Raw genomic sequence first — 27,255 nt, 5'->3', positions numbered from 1 at the left:
ACGCTGGCTTCCTCTCTGGCCACACGTCTTCGCTCTCTCTGCTTTCACGCCTCTCCCAGTGCTGCCACCATATATATATATATATATATATATATATATATATATATATATATATATATATATATATATATATATATATATATATATATGAATATCTTATCTAACAAAGACCTTCAGATAGTTCATAATCATGAAGTTGTGATTCGTGCTATACGAGTTTGGAAAGGAAGATGCAGGGGATGTATTTAATGTCTTTCGTCGACTAATTAAAATAACTTGCATATACGTACTTGTAATGATTCACTGTAATGGATCATTGAATGCAGCAATGGGTGATAGTTTTATAGGTTCGTATGTCCCGTGTAGCTCACTTGTTTATTATAAAAACCTAGCTTATTGTCAGAATTGTTTCTTTGTGGTTCTAGGTAACTATACTGATTAGTTTACACGTAATGACTGTGTGACGTCATGAATGCGGAACAGCCTTCGTTGAAAATTATCTGCGAACAGGAAGTAGTATTTTGTATTGATAGTGTGACAGTGAAGATAATCATTAGAATTTAAAATAAAAATAAAGCTCTCAAAAGTATAATATTACCTATACATGCCTGTCCTTGTTTTCATAAATGTCCAGTATTGACAGCATGACATACAATCTGTATGAAAAAGAAAGTGCACTCCTTTACTTATTGGTGTAATATAAAATCTTTACATTACTTGAATATAATCAAAGATGCCTATAATATAGTTTTCCACTCTGAAAAAAAAAAAAAACTTAACCATTAGAAATGACACAACATAAAATATTCCGGTTCTCGCACACAATAGATTACATACTCAAATCAACAGGAACAGGATTTAAATGAATCAAGCGTTTCGAACAGGGAGGTGACGTCACACCGCCACACTTCAATAATCGACATCAATGATAAATACAGATGGATAAAAAAGTTTGTGAAATTTTGAATAATGGAAATCTGGATGAAGAACTACGGCTTAACAACAGCTCTCTCTCTCTCTCTCTCTCTCTCTCTCTCTCTCTCAGGTCAATTTCTCTATATGTGATTATTTTCCTTAAATTCGGCAATTTTATAATTATTTTTTTGTGCTTATATATTTGTTGTTCCGTTCATGGGAAGAAAAGTGAGCGTGTTGTGTCATTGTGGTATAGGCAAAACCAGACAAGGATTCATTCACTCACTTTGAATCACCTGAACTCAGGAAGCCATGTTGGTTAGATCTGTGATGTGTACGCGATGTGCTGAATGAGACTGAAGTGCACAGGTTGGTGTATGATCTAATTGAACTCACTTATGAAAGATACGTATTTTAAAAAGCTATATCTAACCAGCTATTTTAGGAGAGGATCATAACGCTCTACACATACACATTTAGGAGTATTGCTTTTGATTACCCTTATGGTTACTGAAAAACTTATTTCATTGAAGTTTTCATCGCAAATTAATAGTTTTCTTGATATAGGGAATTTTTGTTAGGTGATTCGGGTCTGCTGTTTACAAATGCGTCTCACCTCGTGACCTATAATCGTGGCCAACATTGTGGTCTGATCTGGTCTAAGATAAGTATTGATATTTTCTAATGTAAAAATACGTAGTTTGTTAGGTCAAGTTAGGGCAGGTCAGGTAAGATAAGGTTAAGTCAGGTCAGGTTAGGTAATATTAGGTTTAGAGTCCTTAAGGGGATGTTCAGGCGGAGGTGTTGCTGCCCCGGCTAGTTTAGGTTAGGTTAGTGTGGGTGGTGTGATACTCCCTGTTTATTAACCATTTTTTAGGTTTTCTCCCCAAAGTTTTTTTTTTTTTTTTTTTTTTTTTTTCCTTCCTTCCTTCCTTCCTAAATTTGGCCTATTTCGCTGTTCCCCACCCTAAAACCCGACTTTCCCACCAAGTCCCCAAGGTTGATATTCTTGGAGAGGGGTGGGAATAAAATACAGAGAGAGCCGCTATTAGTAAGATTTACTAGGTTAGGTTAGGTTCATTTTCCCCACCCATAAACTTTACTTCCCAACGAATCCCCAAGATCATAGGGGGATGAGGGGAGAAGAGACAAAATGAAATATTTCTGACAAGTTTTTTGCCCAAAATCAATTATAACATAAAATACCAATAACAAATATCATAGTTTTGTACTCAAAATACAGTTTGGTTCTATTGTAAAAATTTACCAACTAAACTATTATTAGTTGAGTTATCCCTTTCAAAATTGTGCCAATTAACCATGAGACCATGGCTTATTACTATTGTGACTACTGAGAGACTGGCACCATGTCTTCAGAAGTTATGTCTATTTTTTTTTACAAAAGTGAGTTGCAGCAAACACTTTGTGAATCAAAAGCAGTTTGCTGGTTCAAAAGTAAGAAGGAATTTCAGTTCTTTCTGAAATGTTGGATAGGTCACTGCAATGCTGCCAAGGATGTACGAGACCTCCAGAACAGTTTGGAGCTTTGCCATTCTCAGGAAATCCTTTGCTTTAGAAATGAGACTGTAGTGGCCTGCATGCTGATGTGTTTCCTTGATGATCATGTATGTGTACCTGCTTTAGGACAAGAACTACAGCCTTTTCTCAGCTGGTAAAGTTCTTAGCCCCTATGCTGTGTTGTTGTGTGATACAGCAGTTAATGATAGAAGGAAAAGAAACAAGGGAAATTTTTTATTCTGTAGTTCACCAAAACTACTCGCTCTCTGGCACTCCCCACGTAGCATAGAAATCCCTCAGTGTTGATGTATGCTAGAGTTGCAATGCACTAACAGACCAAAATATGAGTGGACCATTAGCTGATATGTGTGAAAATTCTGGTGACAGGCAATGCAACTACATTATCCACATGTTACATGTACTGTACTTCTTGCATACCTTTTACATGTACTGTACTTCTTGAAAATGGACCTCTCTCTCTCTCTCTCTCTCTCTCTCTCTCTCTCTCTCTCTCTCTCTCTCTCTCTCTCTCTCTCTCTCTCTCTCTCTCTCTCTCTCTCTCTCTCTCTCTCTCTCTCTCTCTCTCTCTCTCTCTCTCTCTCTCTCTCTCTCTCTCTCTCTCTCTCTCTCTCTCTCTCTCTCTCTCTCTCTCTCTCTCTCTCTCTCTCTCATGCTTTTACATAATTTTAGTTTTATATCTGACTGTCTCATTCTTTCCAGTACGAGGTCACTCAGGAGCAGCGTCTCATTCAGGAAACCTGTGCAGCATCACCCTGGCTGTCACTCTAGTGCTGGGGTGGCTATTTCATGTCTGACCTGCACCAATTTGAGGAATCATCATCATGAAGAATGTTGAGGCTTCAGAATCAGGCACTTCAGGTAGCCAGTAATGTGTGGTTTACAAGTAGTGACACTGACTGTGAGGCATAAGACCTAGATCTAATTTGTGTAGAATTAGTGGAGTGTGATGTTGATCTAGTGTTGCACTGTATGTTATAACAAATTGATTATATTGTATTTGGGGTGCATTTATCAGTATTGGATTATGTTGATTTCCTAACTTTCTTAATCTTAAGTGTTGAATCTTTTTATTTATTTTTACTAACTGTGCACATTATTTTTTATCCTGAAGCCAAATAGATCAAGTTGTGTACTGCTGAGCTCAGGCTTTCATAATTGAATGATTGGCGTTTAATTCAATTAAGTATTTTGAGATTACCCTGGGTAACATTTAGTGTGTTATTAAGCATAATTTTAAGTAGTAACTATATTCATGTGAATAATTCTGAAGGAGAATACAACTGTTTTGTTCATTGTTACTCATAATTGTGCATCACCTTTTGAAATATTACTTATATTAACAACAGGATTCTTTAGTTTGTGTTTATAATGTATAATATAACAAAAGTCCTTATTCAGTTATGAAAAGTCATACCAACGTGGTGTATGCTGTGTGTGTGTGTGTGTGTGTGTGTGTGTGTGTGTGTGTGTGTGTGTGTAATTCATCTCAGTCTTGAGGACTACATGCTGATGATCAGCAGTTATACCATCCCAATCAGAACTCAGGTTGCCTATATATGGACCAACCTGCTGACAAGACTGAGAAGCTTCTCTTTCTGATGAGAGCTTAATGCTTGTATAACTTTATGGGTAAGGCTGAGACCTCTCACTCAGTGCACACTACATCCTCTTGTTCCATAAGAGCAATGACTATTTGCTCATAGTGAGAACTTGAGCAAGGTGCAAATCTCAGCCTGCCAGGTAACAGGTAGCAGTGGTAATACTGAGCTGGTGAGCAGTGTATGTATGTGTCAAATATTTTTATTTAATGTAGACAGTTTGAAACAAAGTATGTAGAGATTTATTTTATTTATTTATTATTTTTATTAATACTTCTCTTACAAAAATATATCGGTGTGTGCTGTGAAATATTCTTTACTTTTACTAGCATCTTCAGTTTCATATAATTAATTATATATAAGGTGCTGATGTGTGACTGGGACAAGTGTCAAGGGGACATCAAGGAGCAGACAGTGTTTAGAACAATCACATACTGATAACTTATGAACCAGTAACAATATTTACTTTAAGATGTTTTCTTTCATGAGCTGCTCATGATACCACATCTAGGCCCACTATGGGTGCACTGCCAAGGGTTCTTCCATTGACCACAAGCAAGAGGTTTGGGCATCTCTGTTGTGCCTAAAGATTTATGTCAAATAGCAATATTATGGGGACATGTTATATAACCAGGAGCCCACAAGACTTCCTCACCAATCAGTTTTTCACTTGTCTACTCGTACTCAGCTGCCTTTATTACTTTATACAAAATCCTATCAACCACTTAGAGAAATAAAAAAAAAAAAGAAAGTGTAAAAAAAGTAAGATGATAGTATAGATTTATCAACATTTGTTAATTAAGAATGAACATACCACCTCAGCATTATTGTTACTTGATAATCCCAAATCTCTTCAACACAGGCTCATCTATTCTGCAGGATAGAGGTGGCTCACAGATGATACATTAGCCTCTGTCTCATGAAACTCATGCCCTTATATTTTTGCCCTAAATCATGCCAAATTTATTCTCCAACTTGCAAAAAAAAAAAATGTTTTTATCAATAAGAAATTTCAAATTCTAGCCAACTTATCTTGTAACTTCTTGCATGTAATCAGAAATATCTAACAGTTTTCATGTTTCTTCTGCTGAATGGCTCTACTGCCATTCTCATTCTCTCTCTCTCTCTCTCTCTCTCTCTCTCTCTCTCTCTCTCTCTCTCTCTCTCTCTCTCTCTCTCTCTCTCTCTCTCTCTCTCTCTCTCTCTCTCTCTCTCTCTCTCTCTCTCTCTCTCTCTCTCTCTCTCTCTCTCTCTCTCTCTCTCTCTCTCTCTCTCTCTCTCTCTCTCTCTCTCTATATATATATATATATATATATATATATATATATATATATCTATCTGTCTTTCTTTATATCTGTCTTTCTTTGTTTCTTATTCCTTTCCTCTTTTCTTCCTCCTCCATTCCTTTTTATCTCTCTCTCTCTCTCTCTCTCTCTCTCTCTCTCTCTCTCTCTCTCTCTCTCTCTCTCTCTCTCTCTCTCTCTCTCTCTCTCTCTCTCTCTCTCTCTCTCTCTCTCTCTCTCTCTCTCTCTCTCTCTCTCTCTCTCGTCTCTCTCTCTCTCTCTCTCTCTCTCTCTCTCTCTCTCTCTCTCTCTCTCTGCACTAAGCCAGTCTCCTATACACATAAAAGAAATGGAATTATTATTGAGATTCATTTCTAAAGATTACTTAGTAGCTGAGAAAGTGATACTTATTCCTCTGCTTGACATACTTCTGATAAGTTTGTGGCTTAGACTGCAGTGACTTCGCACATCTCTGTTTCTCACAGTAGCATTATGTTTGGAAAGGCATTTCAAAACCACCATGATTTATATGATCATAAGTTTTATTTTTTATTTATTTATTTATTTTTTCTCATGTTTGGTTTAAGAGGGCACAAGCTTAATTTCTGTGAATAGAATGATGTTTTTAGAATACAGTAATTCTGAAGTGATGCACTTGTCACATTTTCACACTCAGTACCTCATATGTAATAGTAACCATACATATATTTATATTAGATTTAAAGTTAAGGTTTCAGACATCTATTTATGTTTCCTGTAGATATTTAATTTTTCACTTGTATTGTTATGATGCAGAAATATTGAAGAGCATTTTATGCATACATTTTTTTCCTCTAAAATTATACTCGACTAAGAATTCAGGAAATTGCTGGTGCTCTCCTTAGATGCATCCTTGACTTGGGATCCTCTCAGTTTAATGTGTTATATTTTGAGAATTTCCTCCTGATCAAGTATAACTGAGGAAAGCCAAGATCTCACAACTATGATTTTGATAGAAGCTAAATGCTTTGTGCCACAGCCAACATTCACGTGTGGTGGAGTGTTGGTGGGTTGCAGTAAGTAGTTTCTAAGTTCATTATTGTTCTTTAAGAAAAGTCATGTGGCACTTTGTTTGAATCACAATTAGGAGTTTTTTTTTAATAAGTATGAATCACAGATACAGTACTTAGTGGAATATATAGTCTTTTTGTTCAGTCAGTGAAAACAGGCTAAGCTGTCACAGCATCTGTTCTGTATGTATAAATAAACTGATGATGTAGTGTATCCATATCCAGCTTTCAGTCACTATTTCTTTGTAATATGATTAGCCTTTCACTCTCAAGTTGGCCTAAGCTGCTGTGCTGAAAGGGAAAAGAAGCAGGAGTTGAGGCTTTTGGATCAACTTAGCCTGCAGCAAGTATAGTAACATTACTTAAAACTACAGCAATGTGATTTGGTGCTCTAGAATGACAAAGACCAGCCTTTTAAATAATGTCTGACTTTGGGAGATTTGTCTCAAGTTTACTTAGTTGCCAGTATGACAAGTGTGAATTGGAAGTAAATTGAATTGTTTCTTTTTGTATTCTAAAGTTGCCAAATGAAGCTGAACTTTGAAATTTACTTAGTCAAGTAAACCAAAGTTATTGGTAATTACAGCCCAACACTACAATAGCTGGGCAAATTTGACATTGTATGATTTTTGTCAGACTATTTTGGACTGAATGCTTAGAATTTTCACATCATTTATGAAGGGAATAACATGCATACATTTATGATATAGTAGTTCATGACAAAAAGGAAAGTGATTGGAACACACCATGCCCTAAATGTACTACATGCCCAAGTATCACTTTTTCTTACTTCATGGTGCGCAGTTAGTCAGAGTGCCATTACACTTAGGTACTCGTCCACATGTGCAAGGTGATGTCCAAGATGGTACCAGAAGAGAAAATAAGTAGACCTGCATAATAAAATATCCTGTTTATTTTTTCTTTGTTGGGATGGAAATCTACAAAAAAAGGGATTTGTAACACCTTAATCTTGTGCATTTAAGTTGCCATTTACAACATATGTAGTGGGAATCCATGTGTATTCCAAGTCCATTTTTGTCACTCATAAGACTAATTTTACTGATATACATAGCATATTAATGCAGTACAAGGATTTGTAGCATACATTGTAAAGTAAATATTTGTGGAAATATATGCAGTTATACCTGAATACATCTTTACATAATCCTGAGTATATATTTTTTTTCCATATCTTGAGGAAGAATTATTAAATGCAGAACTGTTGATATGAAGGTTGCATCTGCTCTCTCCATTGTGATGTGATGGTGGTAAAGTGGGTCAGTTAATGGTGTGCTCTTCAAGAAATGCAGCCATTAAAGATTACAATAAATAGCTGTCCACAGACCAGACCAGGTTATGTAATCACCTGAGGTAGTTATTGAGTAGAACATGCAGGAGGTTCAGCTCACCTGATCAATTAAAAGTATTGATAGTCGAGAACACTGAAGGCAATGTGTGTCAAGTTATTCCCAAAATTAGATAACACAGCTTCAGCTGCTCACCTTTGCATTACAAAATGTATGATCTCTTCTGCTAATTTTTTGTGCATGTTTCTTTTTGTTTAGATATTCAAATGTTATCCTAGTCCCTCTAGAATATATCACTATAGATGTTCATATTAATGCTGGTTGTCCCCTTTCCAGTCAAGATTAATTTCCTTAAGAACACATTAATCTTTGATGAAGTATGAAAGAAAACTGGTGTTAGGAGAGATCTGATCAGGCAGAGTATGGAATATTGTAGTTATGAATGTTAAGAGAGAATGGAAGAACAATGATTGGTGAAGAAGATAAGTGGATTTCATGGTAGAGGTTAAGACATGAATTGGATAGATAGACCAAGTCAAGACAATTAAATGCAAGAAGGTTATGTGTAGCAGGGAAGTGTATCTGCATGATCGGTTTGAATGGAGACTAGTTGTGAATGCATGAATGGAGATATGATCTCACGGGTCTCAGTAGAAGATTCCTCTGCATCTGGTTTGCATTGTGATCAGTGAGCATCTGTCCATTCATGAGAGAACACTTGTGAATGTGATTGTAATCATATAGGCACTTTGTCTCAGTTGTACCCCTTCATTGGGATTGCTGGCCTAAAGTAGAGGTAGACCATCATAAACATTCCATTTATTTAATTGAGGTTTCATATTCAGTATTCTAAGCATGGTTTGGTTTTGCATATATATTAATCCTTTTCATTGTCATTCAAAGTAGTCCCAGTTTGCAATAGAACCCAGCATTTCATTCTTCTGAGGTTTGCAATAAAACTTTGGTTACTGTGTTCTATGTAATAATGTATTTTGTTCACACATGGGTATTGACACTGATAAAGTTTGTGTAAGCACCTGCAATGCAAACTGACAGGCACTTAAATACACGAGCTGTACAGACATGTGTGTCAAAATGAAACACTTAACTTGATGAACAGAGTATGTTATAATTTTCTTGATAACAAAATTAAGTGACTTATGTAGACTAAGAAATTATGAGACTGCAGAAAGTTTACATCATCTTTCCCAATCTATCCTTAAAATCTGTAACATGACATAGGCAGATCATTCTCTCCTCCAGAGTATTTATATATGTATATATATATATGTATATGTCCTTACTTTATACAATTCTGATAAAAATCAAACCAAGGCTCAACTCAGTTCTATAAACTTTACAACAGTTTGTTCAGCAGGTGGGAGGGGGAGCAGAGACAGCTGCTGGGGTCAGTGCTGGAGGTCAGAGCCTCCAGTTAACAATTAACTGTCACTTCATCTAATTCAATGCCTAAGGTGAGAGAAACTTGTATATCCCCTGCTTGGTAAGGCTAAACTACAATATATCTTTTAAGAGTATTAAATATTGACTGATGTCACTATAGCAAGCATGTAGGCACTCTCCACTGCATGATGGTGACAGCCAGCAGGTGTCTCTGTCTGCCTGCTGCCTCACACATAGGAACTACACACACTCAAATTAACCCGTGTAGGATTAACGGACACTCCCAGTACAGAAGGCTAGTAACAAATTCCCTGTGTGAGGTGGCAGCAGCAGGCCCCAGGCAGGTTATCACACACAGCTTCTCCTATATACAATAGGTTATATATCATGTACTGCTCTAGGCAATCTTAATGAAACTTAAGATATCTGATTGAAATTACAGATAGTTTAGAGAACATAACAGATAACTATATTGATGCTGTGAGACACTTTACACTCTATCCTAAGAGATTCTACATTAATATTTGTGGACCTTCGAGTCAAGTTAGGAGGTTGGTGTAGCGACCCAGTACCTGCTATAGCCAAGGCTTTCTCATGTATGTTGTGATCATGGTGGGCACACAAAAACAGACTACAAGCTATACATGCTACTGTCATCTTTCAGTTACCACTTGTATTTTTGTGTGTTTATCTAATTTCTGTCAGGTTGATATTGTTGAAGATGCAGCAGTGGGCCAGGGAGCAGCAGAGGCAATCCCTTTTTGCCACCAAGACCGTTTAGTAGACTGTGTTCCACAGTGATGAATGACTACACAGCCTCAAGACAAAGTAGTAACATCACTATGGAAAAGTCAGACACCGAACCAACCATAAAATGTCTGATCTTGCAGCCAGTTAGGCCTCCCTGTCCTTACCTCTCCTCACCTTCACATCAGCCATGTGGTGAGAAGGGAGCTGCCATGTAAGATATTGAAATACACAGTGGAGGAGATGGGACACAAGTAATATTAAGTACTGATGACATGCTGCTAGACACCCTGCCAGGATGCCAGGCCCTACCTGGCATCCTACAAGGAAGCCAAACATTTGTGTGGCATCCTGCAAGGACAGACATTGCTAGAACATTGTCTACAGAGCAGACACTTTGTAGATCCTTGTCAGGATGCTGCCAACTACAAAAGTTGCCTGGCTGTTAATTAGATGATGTGACCCTTGAAAGGAATGTATTTCATGGTAGGTTACTTAAGACATATAGGTACAGAAGTAATGAAGTACACGAGGTACAGAATGACTAACATCTGGCTGCTCTACAGAAACTAATACAAAAATATATCCTCAAATATAAAATAAGTTACTGTTCAAGGATGAGGGGAAAATAAGTTAAAGAGATGCTGAGACTCAGTAGTTGAGTTAGTATTTGAGTGACTGAGGCAGATTCCTCAAGACCACTTGCATGTACAAAGATGGGCTCAATATACATGCACAGCTTGATGCTATTCAAATCAAAGCATTGCCTGGTCTTTGGGGGGAAGGGAGAGCTGAAGCTCTGAACTTTATCCCTGGAATGTAGGCACCAATCCACCCTTGTCCCAAGCAGGGAGCTGAAGCAACCTTCCACTGTCAACTCTGTAATTGAGGCAAAATTTCTATAACAGAGAAAGGTCAGAGTATGAGGCTACACAAAGAGACACTCAACATGAGAGTGAGGAGGCAGTAATGCCTGTCTATTCCAGTAGCTCTCTTTAGAGGGCCTGCTGAAGCAGACATATAAACTTGTCAGTCATACCATTTTCTTTAGTAGTAGAGGAAAGGAGGATTTGTCAAGGATAATGGCACTATAATCTGTTTACAGTGAATGTGGTGCTCCTTCCTCAAGCTGCCCCTTGTAGACTTTTGCTACTCCCTCCCTCACTGCCTCAGACCAACACAGCTGCCACTAAATATCAAGTGGACAAAAAATGGCACTTTGTTCAGGATACATTTCTCAACCTGTTTCACTCTGTGGTTTTTCTTTCATTTGACTGTGCCTCTTCTTCCTCTTCCTCAGCTTCAGATTCAAGCAAAAGAGTACTTCCTTCCCCCAAGGTAATTTCCTCTTGTATATGAATATCCTCTTCATGCTGCAGACGGCGTAGTGCGTCCAGGGGAGACATGGGAGTTGCAGGAGTAGGTGGGGCTAGGGTAGGGGTGGTAGGAGAGCGATGGAGGGTTAGAGAGTGAGGGGTGTCACAGGTGGGAGAAACCAGCGCCTGAACCTGCCGTGAGGAGAAAGGACACCCGGCAGAAGGGGACGCACTGGGGCTGGCCAGGTGTCTATGGGGAATCACCTCACGCTCTGCAGGGCGCCACCACAATTCCTGGAAAGATAATGCATGCAGTTTTTGTGTGCAGTAGCATGTAACACTCATATCAGGCATAAGGACACAGGTCAGACTACAATGTTGTAAATATTAAAGTAAAAAGATGGACTTCCTTAATGTATACACATGCAGACTATCACAATACGAAACTGTTTCATCATATTAAAGATCAATTACATAAATGAAAATTGAGGTGTATAGATCTGATAACATGAGAATACTGAAGCCTCTGTCACCAGCTTGCTATGACTTGACATTGTCCAGATATGATGGAGAATCTCAAACCTCAATGATGTAATTAAGAAATATGTTTCTTTTTATTGTTGTTAATGTCATCTGCTGACAAATCTTTAGTGAGGGGTGGTTGTGCCTCTTGGCCATTGCTGTCATGCCAGGCAGAAATCCAAGTGGAAATATGAAGTACATGAGTTTCATATCAAGGTTTAGAGAGAGAGAGAGAGAGAGAGAGAGAGAGAGAGAGAGAGAGAGAGAGAGAGAGAGAGAGAGAGAGAGAGAGAGAGAGAGAGAGAGAGAGAGAGAGAGAGCTATATGATTTATGCCAGGCCTCTCATTTGAAAAAATTCAAGAAATACCACTTTTCTTTACTTAGAGATGTTAAACCATAGTTCTGACTAACATCTCTAACTCATTTTAAAGTCTTCAGTTTAAATCTCCACTTTGTGAATTCTTGTAATTAATTCAACTTTGAGCTGAAAGATTGCAATTTAATGTCAACTTTTCTTTCAGGTTTTGATGGATGACTCTGGATATCTCATTGTTGGAGCAGTATTGATGGCAAGTATAAAAGTCACAATGTTTTGAATTGCTGGGCTCTCTCTCCCACCAAACACCCTAACTGGGTGATGGAAAGTCAGCAGCACTCTGTGGTTTAAAGGTTTGGTTCATTAAGTAGTCCTTTCTTCATCCACAATAGTGTTGTATTTTAGCAGCAATCTAGAAAGACAGTCAATTGCAGTGATGCTACTCTTATCACATCTAATTTATCAGCCAGTCCAGTGTGAATGCCACAGAAGATTCATCAGGACAAATAAGAATACCATAAAAGTAACAAACGTTCCAAGCAAACATTTTTCTTATATTAAAATATTTATTGCTAAACTACAACTGTGAAACCATGGAATGTATATGTAGCATCTTCTCCATGAGTAGATAAAGCATGATCAAATTGGTATTGTCAATATAAAAATAGAAATTTGGTCATTCAAACTGAATTTTCCCAGTCCAATAAACCATGAATTCTCGATGTACTATTTTCTTTCAAAATTCATTATTCATATTCTCATGAGAAAACTTGTGGAAATTAATCCATATAAAACAAAATGTATTAACTAAAAGTGGAATGGCATACATTGAGTAATAGTATGTTAGCTTATGTAGAGATTCTTGAGGCTACATCCTATCATCAGTGCTCTTGCTACTGCTCTGCTTTGCCTTGCACCACAATGTTCATTCATCCACACCTGCAACCCAGTTTTCTTCACCAACTTATTTTTTCCATCCATGATATAATTACATTAATGACATGATATAATTCCATCCATGATATAATTATCTTACATTAACTTTCCTTACCATCCATGTATACATAAGAACATAAATAAGGGAAGCTGCAAGAAGCCACCAGACTTACACATGGCAGTCCCTGTATGAAATACAGGGTGTAATGTGAGTTTCTGCAAATACTGAAAGAGGTTAAAGAACATTTATTTCTAAATAGGAAATGTTCTATACACATATGCATGCACTTTAAGGCTATGTTTACCCGTCAGAGGAGTCGAAAATATACTATGCATGTAGCTAAGGTGACAGACAGACGGTTGCATTGTCACAGCCTCTGAGGTGCCACTTGGTCAAATAAAAAATCTTATTTTTTGCAGGCTGTGGAATATTATAGTATCTTAAAACAAGACAAAAGGTGTTAAAATACATGTAATTTACTGATAAGCATTACATGACAACATTATTGCGGTGATTAAAAGTACTCCTGTAAAATGCCAAGTGGCATCATCACTCAGTTGTTTTGAAGGTCGCTCGGACTCACTCCCCCTTCTCCTTGCTTTGATGATGCCGGTATCCAGTAAATCTCAAAATCAATTGCTCAACAGTAAATTGCTCAAAATCAATTGCTTGAAAAATAATTTATCGAACTATCAATTGCTCAAAAGGCAGATTCCTCGAAAATAGTGGTTTAAGTGAGAATATCCAAAAATAAGATAAAAAAATACAACTTATTATTACCTGAAAAGTTAAAATTAAGAACGGTTACATTTCTTTAAATAAGAATATCCAAAAATAAGATAAAAAATAACTGTTATTGTTAACTGAACAGTTAAAACCAAGAACGAGTACTTTTCTTTCATAGTTTAAAATAAGAAGGGGTACATTATTACTTTTGTTGTTCTTTATACTTAATTTATATTTATAAATAAATAAATAAGAATGTATTGTTGCCAATATTTACTCTATTCGCATGAAATACTGTATGCAACACTTCTTAAATATTCTTCTACATTGTTTGTTTTATTGTAGTTTAATTGCTCTGTGCAGTCACGGTACTTTTTTCTGCCTCCAACTGTACTGACTCCTCCCACATGTTGTTCTATTCACAATTCTTGTAAACATTGTTCTCTCTTTAGTCCATCCATAAACTTCCAAATAGACGGATGATGAGGACTTATTTGATGTTGAAAACTGTTGTGCCACCATTCAATTGCATTGTTTTTTTTGCCATTCTTTCTACAACATTTTTATAACAGTTCCACATTTCATGTTTAAACAAAGGAGCATGTCTACAGCTGCATCTAGACAGCAGCCCAATCCATGTCTTCAAAATAATCCACACTACTTGAAGTTCATCTGGAAAAATTTCATTTTCAACTAGAAATTCAAATGTTTTCACAACATTGGGTACAGGTATAAATGCCAATGCAGATAAGACACGAACTCTAAGAGTAAATTCAGCACTGGTGTCAAAATTACCTTAAAGCCACTTGGTTGAATTTTTCGATAAAGGCTTTGATTGAAATGGGGAGAAAAAAAAAAACTTACTACATTTAAACATTGGAAATTCTTGTTCTATGGCCTTAACTATAGCAAATTCAAAATCAATCATTATTGTCAATGGCTGCAATATAGGGATTTTTTCTTTTTGAGCATTCAGGAACCTCTCATAGATTTCTCCGGTTTTGTTAGGTAACAGTGCGTATATGAGGGGTGTCATATTACCTGACTTCACACCATGTATTGTATACAGTTGACCAAAAATCAAAGGCACAGTTTTAAAAGTTCCATCAGCATACCAGTGCTCAGAACATTTAATAACTGATTTTGAGCAAATTACTGTCAAGTAATTGATAGTTCGAGAAATTATTTTTGGAGCAATTGACTGAGCAGTTTACTTTCAAGCAATTGATTTCGAGAAATTTACCTAAATTCAATGATGCCACGTAGCATTTTACAGAAGTACTTTTAATCACCACAATGTTGTCGTGTAAAGCTTATCAGTAAATTACATGCTTTTTAATACCACTTGTCTTGTTACAAGATACTATAATATTCCACAGCCTACAAAAAAATAAGATGAAACCATATTTGTAATTTGAGCAAGTGGCACCTCCAAGGCTGCAACAATGCAACCATCTGTCCTTCACCTCATACCTACATGCATAGCACACCCATACATTTTCAACTCCTCTGATGGGTAAACAAAGCCTCAAAATGCATATATGTATAGAACATTTTCTTCTTAGAATTACACACTCTTTCACCTCTTTTAGTAATTGCAGAAACTCGTCTTACACCCTGTATACCTACCTATTTCCACCTATGATTCCCATCCATAAATCCGTCTAATTTTCTCTTAAAGCTCCCTAATGTCTTAGCACTAACTACTTGATTACTGAGTCTGTCCCATTCATCTACCACTCTATTTGAGAACCAATTTCTTCCTATCTCTTTTTTAAACCTATATTTTTCAAGACTGAACCCATTATTTCTTGTTCTGTCCTGGTTACTGATCCTAAGAATTTTGCTAACATCCCCCTTGTTATAACCCTTATACCACTTAAAGACTAATAATATCAGATCCCCTCTTAACCTGTCTCTCTAAAGAATATATTTAACAGCTTCAGTCTTGCTTTGTAAGAAATGCTTTTTATCCCCTGTATCCTTTTTTAGTCATTCTCCTTTGTACTGATTCTGATAGACCTATATCCTTCCTATAATATGAGGACCAGAACTCCACAATGTAGTCTAGATGAGCTCTGACCAGCACCAAATATAACTTAAATATCACTTCAGGCCTCCTACTTTTAAAAATGAATCCTAATACCCTATTTGCCCTGTTTTTGGCCTCTATGTATTACTTTCTTAGATGGAGTTCAGAGCTAATCATAACTCCTGAACCTACCAGAATTTTGTTGTTTATTGTGTACCTACTGTGTGGGTTTCCTCTACCTATGCTAAGTACTTTGCATTTGTTGATATTAAACTACATTTGCCATCTGTCCGTCCATTCGTTCATCCCATCTAAATCTGCCTGCAAGGCAATGGCATCCAATTCTGACCTAATTACTCTACCTATCCGTGTTAACCACAAATTTACTAACATCACTACTAATTCCACTATCCAAGTCATTGATATATATTAAAAACAACAATGGCCCAAATACTGATCCCTGTGGCACCCCAATTGGATTTAGAGCTGTTTATTACAATTCTCTGTCACCTGTCACCTAGCCACGGCCTTATCCACCCTAACACCTTCCCATCTATCCCATGTGCCATAACCTTCCTCAGGAGCCTCTGATGGGATACCTTGTCAAATGCTTTACTAAAGTCCAGATATAGGATGTCATAACTATCAACATTATCTGCTGCCTCATACACTTTACTGTAAAAACTTAACAAGTTCATCAGGCAAGACTTACTCTTTGTGAAGCCATGCTGTGACTGATTTATCAAGTTATATTTGTCTAAATGCTCCCTAATGTTCTTCGCTATTATTGACTCCATTATTTTACTTACAACAGAAGTTAAGTTGACAGGTCTATAATTAGACGTTAAAGTTTTATCTCCTTTCTTAAAGATGGGTACTACATTAGCCTGCCTCCACATTACTGGTACCTCACCTGACTCAAGTGATTTCCTAAGGACAGAAACCAATGGATCACTAATAACCTTTGCATTCCTTAAATACTCTGGGATATATTTCATCTGGTCCTGGTGTCTTGAACATTTTTAACCTATCCATCTCCTCTTTTACTGTCTCCTTAGTTATGATATCTGTCAGCTTCTCATTCTCATCTGCTCTAAACATTTGCTCACTATTTGGCATATCCTGCATTTTTTTCTGGGTGAAGACTTAAAAAATACTCATTCAGAATTTTACTAATCTCCTCCCAAGAACTAACCAGCTCCCCATCTGCTGCCTTTAATGCACTTATTGTTTCTTTATTCTTCATCCTGTATATCTAATAAAATCCCTTGCGGTCCATCTTCGCCTGGCTGGCTACCTTTAATTCATAATTGCTTTTGTCTTTCTTCATTAAACTCCTGACTGTTCTAACTAATTCATTGTACTGTGGCCTTAAAACCTCTTTCCCTGCTTTTAATCTCCTTATATATATATATATATATATATATATATATATATATATATATATATATATATATATATATATATATATATATATATATATATATATATATATATATATATATATATATATACTTCTCTTCCATTCTATATAGTGCTTTAATCTAACAGTCATCCAATTAGGGTAATTTTTCTGTGATCTTACAGAATGTTTGTTAACTGTTCTGTATGCAGTTTATCTACAAAATATTTATACAACTCATTTACATTTACATCTCAGTCTCTTCCATCCTCCCCACTCCTTCATCTACTCGCCTTGATCTCACCTCTCCCATATCAGCATGACATGACCCTTCAACATACACATATCTCCCCCTCTCTCCCTCCTCTTGCCCTACACCCTCACACCTCACCTCACCTCACCTCCCTCATCCTGCCTTAAATGAACTCCATCCCTGGCATATAAGGTGTCCCTACCATAGAAGAGGTCCAAGTTGTCGATGAATATCCATCCCTTACTCTTACAATTATTTGCAAGCCTGCGATTCACTGTAATAGCCCTGGACAGCCACTCAGCACCAACTCCCCATCTCAGCAAGACACCACATGCCACAGGGATCCCTCCCTTGTCCCTAATCCTTTTCAAAGCCTGCCTAAATTTCTTGAACAGCTCCTCACTCCTGACCTTACCAATGTCATTTCCTCACACACTGAGAAAAACAATGGGTTTGGTCCCATCATTTTCTAAGTATGTGTCTAGCCTATCAGCTACCTTCTCTATTCCAGCCCCTGGCAAACACACCCTTGACCTATGCTTCCTATCTCTGGCAAAAAACACACTATCACAGTGTGTAACCTGACTATGACCAAGCACAAGCACTCTACCTTGGAGCAGGGTAACTGTGTCTGCCCTCCTCCTCCTTGTCTCCTCCCACCACGTCCACCACCACCTCCTCCGTCACTTCCTCCAGCACACTGAAGGGGTTCCTTGTTTCTAAGCGAGGTGCCTTGAAGACCTTCAGACTCTTGCCGCCCCTGTACACAACTGACCACTGCTCCTCCATTGCCTTACTAGGTAAGGTGACAGCATGGCACAACCCTCCCACAGGTGTTGAGATCCTCTCTCAGAACTCAGCCTGCAGGTCTGAGATCCTCTCACAAAATTCAGCCAGCACCTCCCAGATCCTTCGATGGAACTCAGCCTCCACTTCTGAGACCTTCATAACGAAGGTCTTGAGAACAGAACTAACACAACCAGATGACTCAGCAACACAAGGTGCCATGTCTACACTAACCAGCTATAGTGTCAGGGCACTGCTCACTAAACACACCCATTCGCTAGGAACCCTGACCTGAGACATCAAGCAATCCCTGCTGCAACCTACTTAAACATAAGACTGTTCACTCACTCACACTATTACTACTTGAATACTTGTATTGTGAAAAACTAACTTTTCACTCCTTTTAACAATCTATAACTCAGTCCATACAACCTGATGATATTTTGCTCCACTTTCCTACCTATTCCGTTGTATGTTTTCTCTAAATCCAAATGTTAAACATCTTGCAAAGTAGCACCTTTAATGGTTATTGTCATAAAAGTTTGAGAAAGAATTTATCTTTTGCCATGGAATCCCTTCCATTTAAATCTACATACAGCTTTATTTGCCATTTTGTCAATTTTTTGTAATAGGACTGTAACAATTTGAAGAAAACTAAAATATATCCTCATAAATCAACAGTAAAATGAGCATGGCCACTGGCTGAGTGAGGACAAGGCAGCAAAGGCTCAACATGAGTTATGCCCACACCTGCAGAGGTGAGTCCTCATCTCAGGACTCGGCGGAGCGAGCCTTACGGCCAGTGATGGTGCCAAGGACGGAGCGCAGTGTGGCTGAGATGGTGCGTGGGGTGCCTGCCCCCCGACCTCCGCGCCCCACTCCAGGATGAGCATCCAGACATTTCTGATACCGCAGCTATAAGGAAAGATATGTGATATTAGAGATTTTTAAGATCAAAACAAGAATAAACATCTGATAATTTCTGGGTAAAACAAAATTTTAGGACTGCATTTTCAGTATTTTTGGCCCAATCAAATTGAAAAATCCAAGACAAGAGTATCTCTAATGATGGATAGGGAAGACCACTATGTATCAGTTACATTTCATTTGACTTTATTTTGCATTTGATAACATCTTACTCTTGCAACCTGCTCATCTTTAATGTCTGATAACAAAGGCATCAGAATAATACAGTATTATTGTGTAATGGTTTTGTGTAAGAGACTGTGGTGAGCACCTGTGGTTTGTAAACATACTGTGGGTCTGTGGGTTGTGGAGAGAGAGAGAGAGAGAGAGAGAGAGAGAGAGAGAGAGAGAGAGAGAGAGAGAGAGAGAGAGAGAGAGAGAGAGAGAGAGAGAGAGAGAGAGAGAGAGAGAGAGAGAGAGAGAGAGAGAGAGAGAGAGAGAGACGTGCATGTGTGCAAGTGCAAACACACACACACACACACACACACACACACACACACACACACACACACACACACACACACACACACACACACACACACACACACACTGTACAGAGATCCCCTTATATCATATTGTTTATTTAATGTCAAACATGACTCTGGTGTCAGAAAAGATCCCAGAGTAACTGCTTAATACTGTGCACTTTATTTTTTTAAAAAGATTTTAAAAAATAAACTGTCTTCAGTTTTGTTCTTAAGTAACTATTTTAAGAAGCTTTTTCCCCATTTTAAGATGTCTCTTGTTATACATTTCATCAAAACACTTATAAGAGAATATATTGTTGTGACAGTTTCCCTTACCTTGCAGGCTGCTTCAATGGTCTTGCAGAGTGCCCCTGTGGATGGCTCACAGAAGAACACATGGGCAATAAACTGGTCCTGTGCAGTGTGCATAATGAAGGCACAGTGCTTCACATCATGCCCAATGCCCAAGAAAGACAAGAAACGGACTCTGCATTCAGCAATCTGCTTCCCATCATCCTGCAGGGAGAAGACATTGGCCTCTTTAGAGCTGTGTTCATCTTGTTGTAAGCAGCTTTGGCTAGTTGTAGAATTTTGTATTGCTCAATTGGGTTATATGTCTGTAATATGTCAACTTAAATAAATCTTCATTGATGAGACACTTCATAAGTGGATACCTCTAGTTCTAATTATGTTGATATATATTGTACTGGTGTCGGACACGCTGCACCCTTGCCTGCATTCCATTTCCTCACGTGGTGCCCGCTGGTGACCTGACACCCTGACTCAGGTGCCAGCCCCGGCCGACCACGCGGGAGTGAGGTGTGAGACCTTTTGTCTACAGCTGTCCTCATCTATTTCTGCCAGCTGCATGGGCTACTAGTGAGGTCACAAGCCTTGCTGACCACGTGGGCTGTCAGTGGCAACAAGAGCTCCACGAGTTGCATCCACCAAGGCCTTGCAGGTGGATGTGTGGCTCCTGGCTGCTTCACTACACTAATTATTTGTACAGTTTTATTTAATCATATCAACATACTGCAGCAGCATTACCACTGTGTTTTCCTGGCACCACCTCTACATAAGCTTGTACTAGAAGCCTATAACTAGTACAAAAATGGTGGCTGTGGTGGAATGGAATCGATGTAGTGTTATGCAAGCTTTCCTTGTCTTGCCTCTCCTGCCCTGCTACTCAAGTCATCCTGTTCACATGCCCCTGCCTGCTTCCCAGCTACTTCAGTTTCATTGCTTCCAGGTTAACTGCTATGCCACCACCACGTCTACAGTGCCTTCAGCTGCTTCAGCCTTTCTCTCAAGCTTTCTCCTGCCAAGCCTGCCCATCATCCTGTGTTCCATTATGGTTTCAAGCCATCACAGATGCATCTGCCAGCTATAATGTCAAGACTGGACTCAAGCTGTCCCTGACCCATCATCGATTGATTCGTGCTGTTGTTCCTGTCACTTCAAGACAATGGACTTCTCCACTGTCAGTCTTCACATCTGCTGCAAGTTGTGGTGTCTCTACTGACCATGTGGCTTGTTCCTGACACGTTGTCCACTTTCATCATTCACCATGTCTCCTATTTCCTGTCCATGTGGCCTTCCTGCTCATGGCTTCCAGTACATATCTGCCACAGCCCATCACACTTGACAAAGATTATGTCACCATCATGTGTATTATTATATTAATGCAGCATTATAATGTTTGCAGTTCTGTTATTTTGCAATTTATCCGGCATAGAAATGTCATGTTCTTTTGTTTTAGGCATTCAGTGATGTCCTAGTGTTTTCTTTTTCTGGCCTGTGATTTGCTGTGCTGACATCAACTTGTGTGAGTTTTGTGACTGGCCACTGTGTGCTCTCTTCTGACATCACTGCCATGTGAGCATTGTGATTTGCCAGTGTGTACCCGTTGTTCTGACATCACTGTTCTGTGAGCCTTGTGATTGGCTATAGTGCATCCATTATGTGTCTTATACAAATAAGCACGTCTGTATGATATGAACTGCATGTCACGCTGTGCTTCCATCACCCCATAAGTTTTACAGGCATAAGGGGATACCTAGGTGGGTGGCTGAGCATTACACTACACCCTTGCCTGCATTCCATTTCCCCATGTGGCACCTGCCAATGACCTGATGCCACGACTCAGGTGCCAGCCCCAGCCAACCATGTGGGATTGATGTCCAAGACCCTTTCTTTGTCTACCTCTGCCAGCCACATGGGCTACTAATGAGGTCACAAGCCTCTTACTTTGCTGGTCATATGGGCTCTCAGTGGTAACAAGAGCCCCATGAGTCGTATCCACCCAGGCCTCAGAGGTGGACGCACAGCTCCTGACTGCTTCACTACAGTAATTATTTGTAGTTTTGTTTAATTATATCAATATACTGCAGCAGTGTCACCATCATGTTTTCCTGGCACCACCTCTACATAAGCACGTACGAGAAGCCTATCAATTAGTATAGTATTAATCACATTACTTGGGTTTCTCTACCCATAAAGGTAAATGTGGATTATCAAAAAGGACTGGCCAAGAAAAATTAAAGCTGATGCTGGAAAACAGAAATATGCAAGACTTGGGTGAATGTAAGAAGCCAGTAACAAGAAGCAGCAGGAGACTCACAGTGTTGGTGATGGTGACAGTGGAAGGTGCAACAGCCACAGACACATTCCTCCAGGGAGGTGGGTTGGCTTCTACAACTCTGTCGATGGCTGTGTTGAGGACTTCCATGCCAGAGGGCCGCTCCACCTGCAGCAACCCTACATACTGCACTCGCATCACTTTCTTGGGCTCCTCCATGGGTGTTGGGAAGGACTGGGCTGCAATATTGATGATGAAATTTGATAACTGAACTATGAGCTTAAACTCCTTGATTTTTACATTTCATACTAATAAAAAGAACGGATAACTGAACTAAGAGCTTAAACTCCTTGATTTTTACATTTAAATACTTAAGAAAAAAAACTCAATAAATCCAGGCAATACAAGCACGGAAAATTTGCTTGTACTAAAAGCTTTGGTGATGTTTGCAACAAGACGAACAGCTTTACTTACTTGAGATCATCTGGGGATGGCGATGAGTACGGCGGTTTTCTGTGGGAAGGTTGGTGGGGCGAGTCAGCCGGCTGCTTCCCCCTCCTCCCCCGGAACCTGTAAGGGAGGGATGCTGTGTTTAAAACTGCAGGTGTGTGGCAACTTACCATTCAGGGTCACTTCCCAAAGGATTCCTGTTACAGTACAATGTTGCAATCAAGTATATGTGTCACCAGCTTTCAAGAATTTACACTGGACCACACTTGTAAACTCCCTACAGCTTCATGGGCATGTCTCATACACATTTTCATTCTAGTCAATGGAGTATCCTGTACGTAATTTGTAAGCTTTTTTTCCTTCATGATTTAGCACTCCTGGCTACCAATGAGTGGGCTGTAGATGGATAGAAAATGTGTTGACACATTTTGGGATGACTTAGTAAGGTTGCTGAAGCCTATCAGTGTGTCTTCAGCCATGCCTGAGATGATGACTCTGGGGACAGACTGATCAGGTGGTTAACAAAGGGGGATCATTTTAGGAAGCAGAAGGGGCACCACGTAAATATGAACAAAAGGATGAATTTTTTTGTCACTAGATGACTCATAATGGCTGGTGGGTTGAGATATTGGGGATGGAAGGGATGTTGTGGAGGTTTGGAGTGGGGCTGAAAAACAGCTTGGAAACTTGGTGGAAGTATCAACATATAACACATTTCCTCAGTGCAAAGGTAATCTACAACCCACCTGTGTCTAGAGGCTTGTTCAAGTTCTGTTGGAGTGAGCGTTCGATCATTATTTTCTTGCAAATGTCCCTCAGGGTGTTGGCAATGGTGCGGGCAGGGGTGTCACACCGGAACACGTGGCACATGTGCTTCCTGGACACTCGGTCCCGGGCAACATATGCAAAGTCCCTGCAACAAACACATGCACACTCATTAAGTCATCGTATGTTGCAAAGGGATTGGCCAATGCAATCAGTGTTTACACTACTCAAAAGCATGACAGCCATAACAAAAGAGAAAACACTGAAGTAAAGTAGTGGTACTTCAATTCTGACTTAACACACTGAAAATAAACATAAAATGATAATAATAATAATAATAATGATAATAATAATAATAATAATAATAATAATAATAATAATAATAATAATAATAATAATAATAACAGCAGCAGAATAAATAGATTTACTATCAAAGATATACACCTATACATGACATGGTAAGAAGACTGGTCATGTTGCTTTGAAACATATCAATCATTTTACTGCAGTGCAATATTAAGGTTTAAAAAAGAAATGTAAATTTTTTAAGTCACTGATTCAAGTGAAAAGTGTTAATGGTAAATACAAACAAACAGTAAAATTCATACACACACAAAGGAAAAAAAAAGTGCTGGTGATGCTCAGGCAAGGAATTGCACAACATTAATTCACACTTCCTGGCCATCTATGATGAGTTGACACATTCCGGGATGCAACTTTCTGTGCTATTATTTTGCACTTGTATTCTGAACACCTGAACAGCATGATGCAAGGTGTGTTGGTCCAAGCAACACCAAATGCCACTCATCCTTGATCACAATGCAATGGATTACAGTTTTCTGAGGCTGTAAATGGGTGGAGTCAGGCATGCCAATGCCAGCAGTGGGAACTTTAAGGAAAGTAGTAAATCTATCATCAATAAAAAGTAATACTAATAGCAGGAACTGAATAACATAAAGGTATACAATGTTCCTCTATACACTACTAACATAACTTTCATAACTTTTGTACCTTTCAATGATAAAACTCTTCTCTCTAAATTGCATTACTACAAGCTGGCTGATATATATATATATATATATATATATATATATATGTATATATATATATATATATATATATATATATATATATATATATATATATATATATATATATATATATATATATATATATATATATATATATATATATATATATATAAATTTTTTGTCCACCTAGAATGTTATGTTAAGACAAACATTGTAGAAACACAGCAAAAGCTCTTAATTTCATTCAATTGTGATGATGTTTCAAGATATACAACAATCCCATCTTCAGGCAAAAAAAAAAAAAAAAAAAAAAGTAAAAACATTACAAACTAAAAGACTTCTCTTGAATAGAGCGAGGAAGTGACTGAGTCTCTTACAGAGAGCTGGGAACCATCCAGGCTACTCTCATCACCAACAAATGATCACAAAACTTTTTTTTCTAAGGAGAGCTCCTATTTGCTATGACAGAACAATGCAGAAACTGTTTACTATTTACAGTTACCAAGTCCAAAAAAATGTATACACAAACAACCCTACCCAGTCAGCACATAGTGACATTAGAATTAATTTTAGTTCTATATTGATAAATTAACAGATCCAACTACTGTACATTCTGAGATCTACTTCATTACTTGCTCTAAACATTTACCCAAGGAAAATGTTCCTTTAAGGAATTATTAAATTCTTTAAGTCTTTAGGTCTCAAGATGGGATTGTTGTATATCTTGAAACATCACAAGTGAATAGAACAGAGCTTTTTGCTGTGTATCTATAATATCCTTTATAATATATATATATATATATATATATATATATATATATATATATATATATATATATATATATATATATATATATATATATATATATATATATATATATATATATATATATATATATATATATATATATATATATATATAAAGCTTTGGGTTCAAGGTTCAAGGACAAGCACCTGATCCAATGCACCATCATAAACATCTTTTTCATTCCAAGTTTGAGGTGTGACAGGATGAGGGGGAATGGCAGAGGGCTGACCCCTTCATCTCTGCTCAGTTTCAAGGAGCCCGGGTCAGGGGGAGCCACAGTGGGAAATACAGTAGGTGAAGCATGCTACTGGAATCAGTGATCACCTAAAAAAAGGGAACAGCACAGATGGAGGGAGGCAGAACAGTCCAAATATAACATGCAAGGGAGGAAGGATAAAAAATGTTACCTCTCCCTGTGGTTGTCACCCACGCCGCAGCAGTCAAGGGGGAAAACAGACCCAGTCAGAGATGTTACACATCACTAAAGATCAGTCAGATTAGCAAATTTCAATTACAAATTTCAATTACAATGCACAGTTCATGAATTGTGAAGAATGTGACTCAATACAGCTTTATAAATTTCATTTCATACTTTACAGTCTATTTCCACTAATAAAACTGCTCACACAAATTCATACTGTTAATGATTATGAGCCAGACATACTTTTGTATGTAATTCCATCACCTGAACCCCAAACAAAAAATTATGAACCAGATAAATTTAGTGTGACCCCATACAAGAAAGTCAATAAATAAAAAAATATAAAAATTTTGCAAATTAATTTCCACACCAAACACTGCAATGGTGCTACCTTTGGAGGCGGCCTTGCCTTGCCTACGTTAATGGTTTCCATTGTCTTAATACAGATAACTGGTAGTGAGGCAATTACGGATTTTTTTCTTAATGATCTTCACACAATTCTACCAGTCATACTGGGACTGATGGATCATTAAAATAAAACATGCTAATCACAAGAAGTAACAATTAGTGTTTGCACCTAAACTTGATACATAAAGTAAAATATACTATTATTAACTTTATCAAGTCTATATAGGGACTGAAATATGGATGAGGAATCTGCCTAATATAGAACTGTACTACGCAATAACCAAATCATGTGTGGGAGTGTCTGAACTTCGGCGTCTGAACCTCTGCGTGAGCGTCTGCCCCTGATCTGCCTCACCTGCCGTTGTCCCTGCCCACGCCCCACACGCGGATGGTGTGGATGGGCTGCGTGTTGAGCACCGTCAGGTTCTCAGGATCCACGAGCTTGAGGGAACCTTCATCCAGATCCATGAAGAGGTCCTTGCCCTGCAACATACAGCCATCGTTACACTAGATCATAATTATGTCAAGTAGCCATAGGTCAGCTGACGTGACTGGTAGGAATCTCTCAACCCATCGTCTTCCATACGAGCACAAATAACCATCTGTGCTACACTCGAGTTGTGTACTTCGTAACAAATAAGATAATATGCAGAGTAATAACAATGAAGTAACAGGAAAAAAACAGCGCCATGTTTACTAATCAATAACAAAATAGAGATGGACAAAGCGCGGAGACACTGCCCATCTGAGCTCCAAGAATCGAAGCATCGAACTTACTATTGTTTCCTGATAGAAGTCTAACTCACCATGATGATAATCAGTTTTTGAATGGATCAATTTTTCCTTCCCGTAAAAGGTAAACAAATAAATAAGAAGTAAACAGTTTGGGAAGGGAAAGTCACAAAACTGTAACAGGAAAAAGCAAGGTCATCCGCTCATTTGGCGACCAGTGACGGTCAAAAGAATATAAATTATACGCGCTGCTACATCAACACAGACACACACCCACACACGTGACTAATGATTGAAACTGCGATACATACGAGTGGTACATACGCGGAATTTTGATTAAGCTTAGCATGTAGCACAAAAAATGAATTTAGATATGGTTTACTTTGACACACACACACACACACACAGTATTATTACCAGTCACCGATACGCTCGCCATCTGTCAGGAAAAAACCATGAAACTTTTCTTTATGCTTCAGATTCAATTCAGAAGCTC

General features: G+C 38.2%; 2 protein-coding genes across 7 annotated transcripts in view; one reads left to right on the top strand and one right to left on the bottom strand.

Annotated features, from left to right (window-relative positions):
• The window catches only part of LOC135101558 (uncharacterized), a 35,873-nt gene extending 23,546 nt beyond the window's left edge, over window positions 1-12,327 (top strand). For 5 of the 6 annotated variants that reach the window (XM_064005662.1, XM_064005660.1, XM_064005664.1 and 2 more), the window contains exon 10: window positions 3,154-7,534. In XM_064005662.1, coding sequence (XP_063861732.1) covers window positions 3,154-3,248 — 95 coding nt within the window. In that variant the 3' untranslated portion in view covers window positions 3,249-7,534. Of the gene's footprint in view, window positions 1-3,153; window positions 7,535-12,202 lie in introns of those variants that run through there. The other variant, XR_010269301.1, reaches the window with a different exon arrangement.
• Window positions 8,657-27,255, bottom strand: part of LOC135101559 (uncharacterized) — a 53,768-nt gene continuing 35,169 nt past the window's right edge. Inside the window, 7 exon segments of the mRNA XM_064005666.1 lie at window positions 8,657-11,452; window positions 18,884-19,048; window positions 19,903-20,082; window positions 22,187-22,383; window positions 22,619-22,714; window positions 23,341-23,507; window positions 26,383-26,510. Coding sequence (XP_063861736.1) covers window positions 18,905-19,048; window positions 19,903-20,082; window positions 22,187-22,383; window positions 22,619-22,714; window positions 23,341-23,507; window positions 26,383-26,510 — 912 coding nt within the window. The 3' untranslated portion in view covers window positions 8,657-11,452; window positions 18,884-18,904.

This window comes from Scylla paramamosain, chromosome 6 (assembly GCF_035594125.1).
Source record: "Scylla paramamosain isolate STU-SP2022 chromosome 6, ASM3559412v1, whole genome shotgun sequence".
NCBI lineage: Eukaryota > Metazoa > Arthropoda > Malacostraca > Decapoda > Portunidae > Scylla > Scylla paramamosain.
The sequence above is the reverse complement of the archived record's forward strand: the minus strand, read 5'-3'. Positions and strand labels throughout refer to the sequence as shown.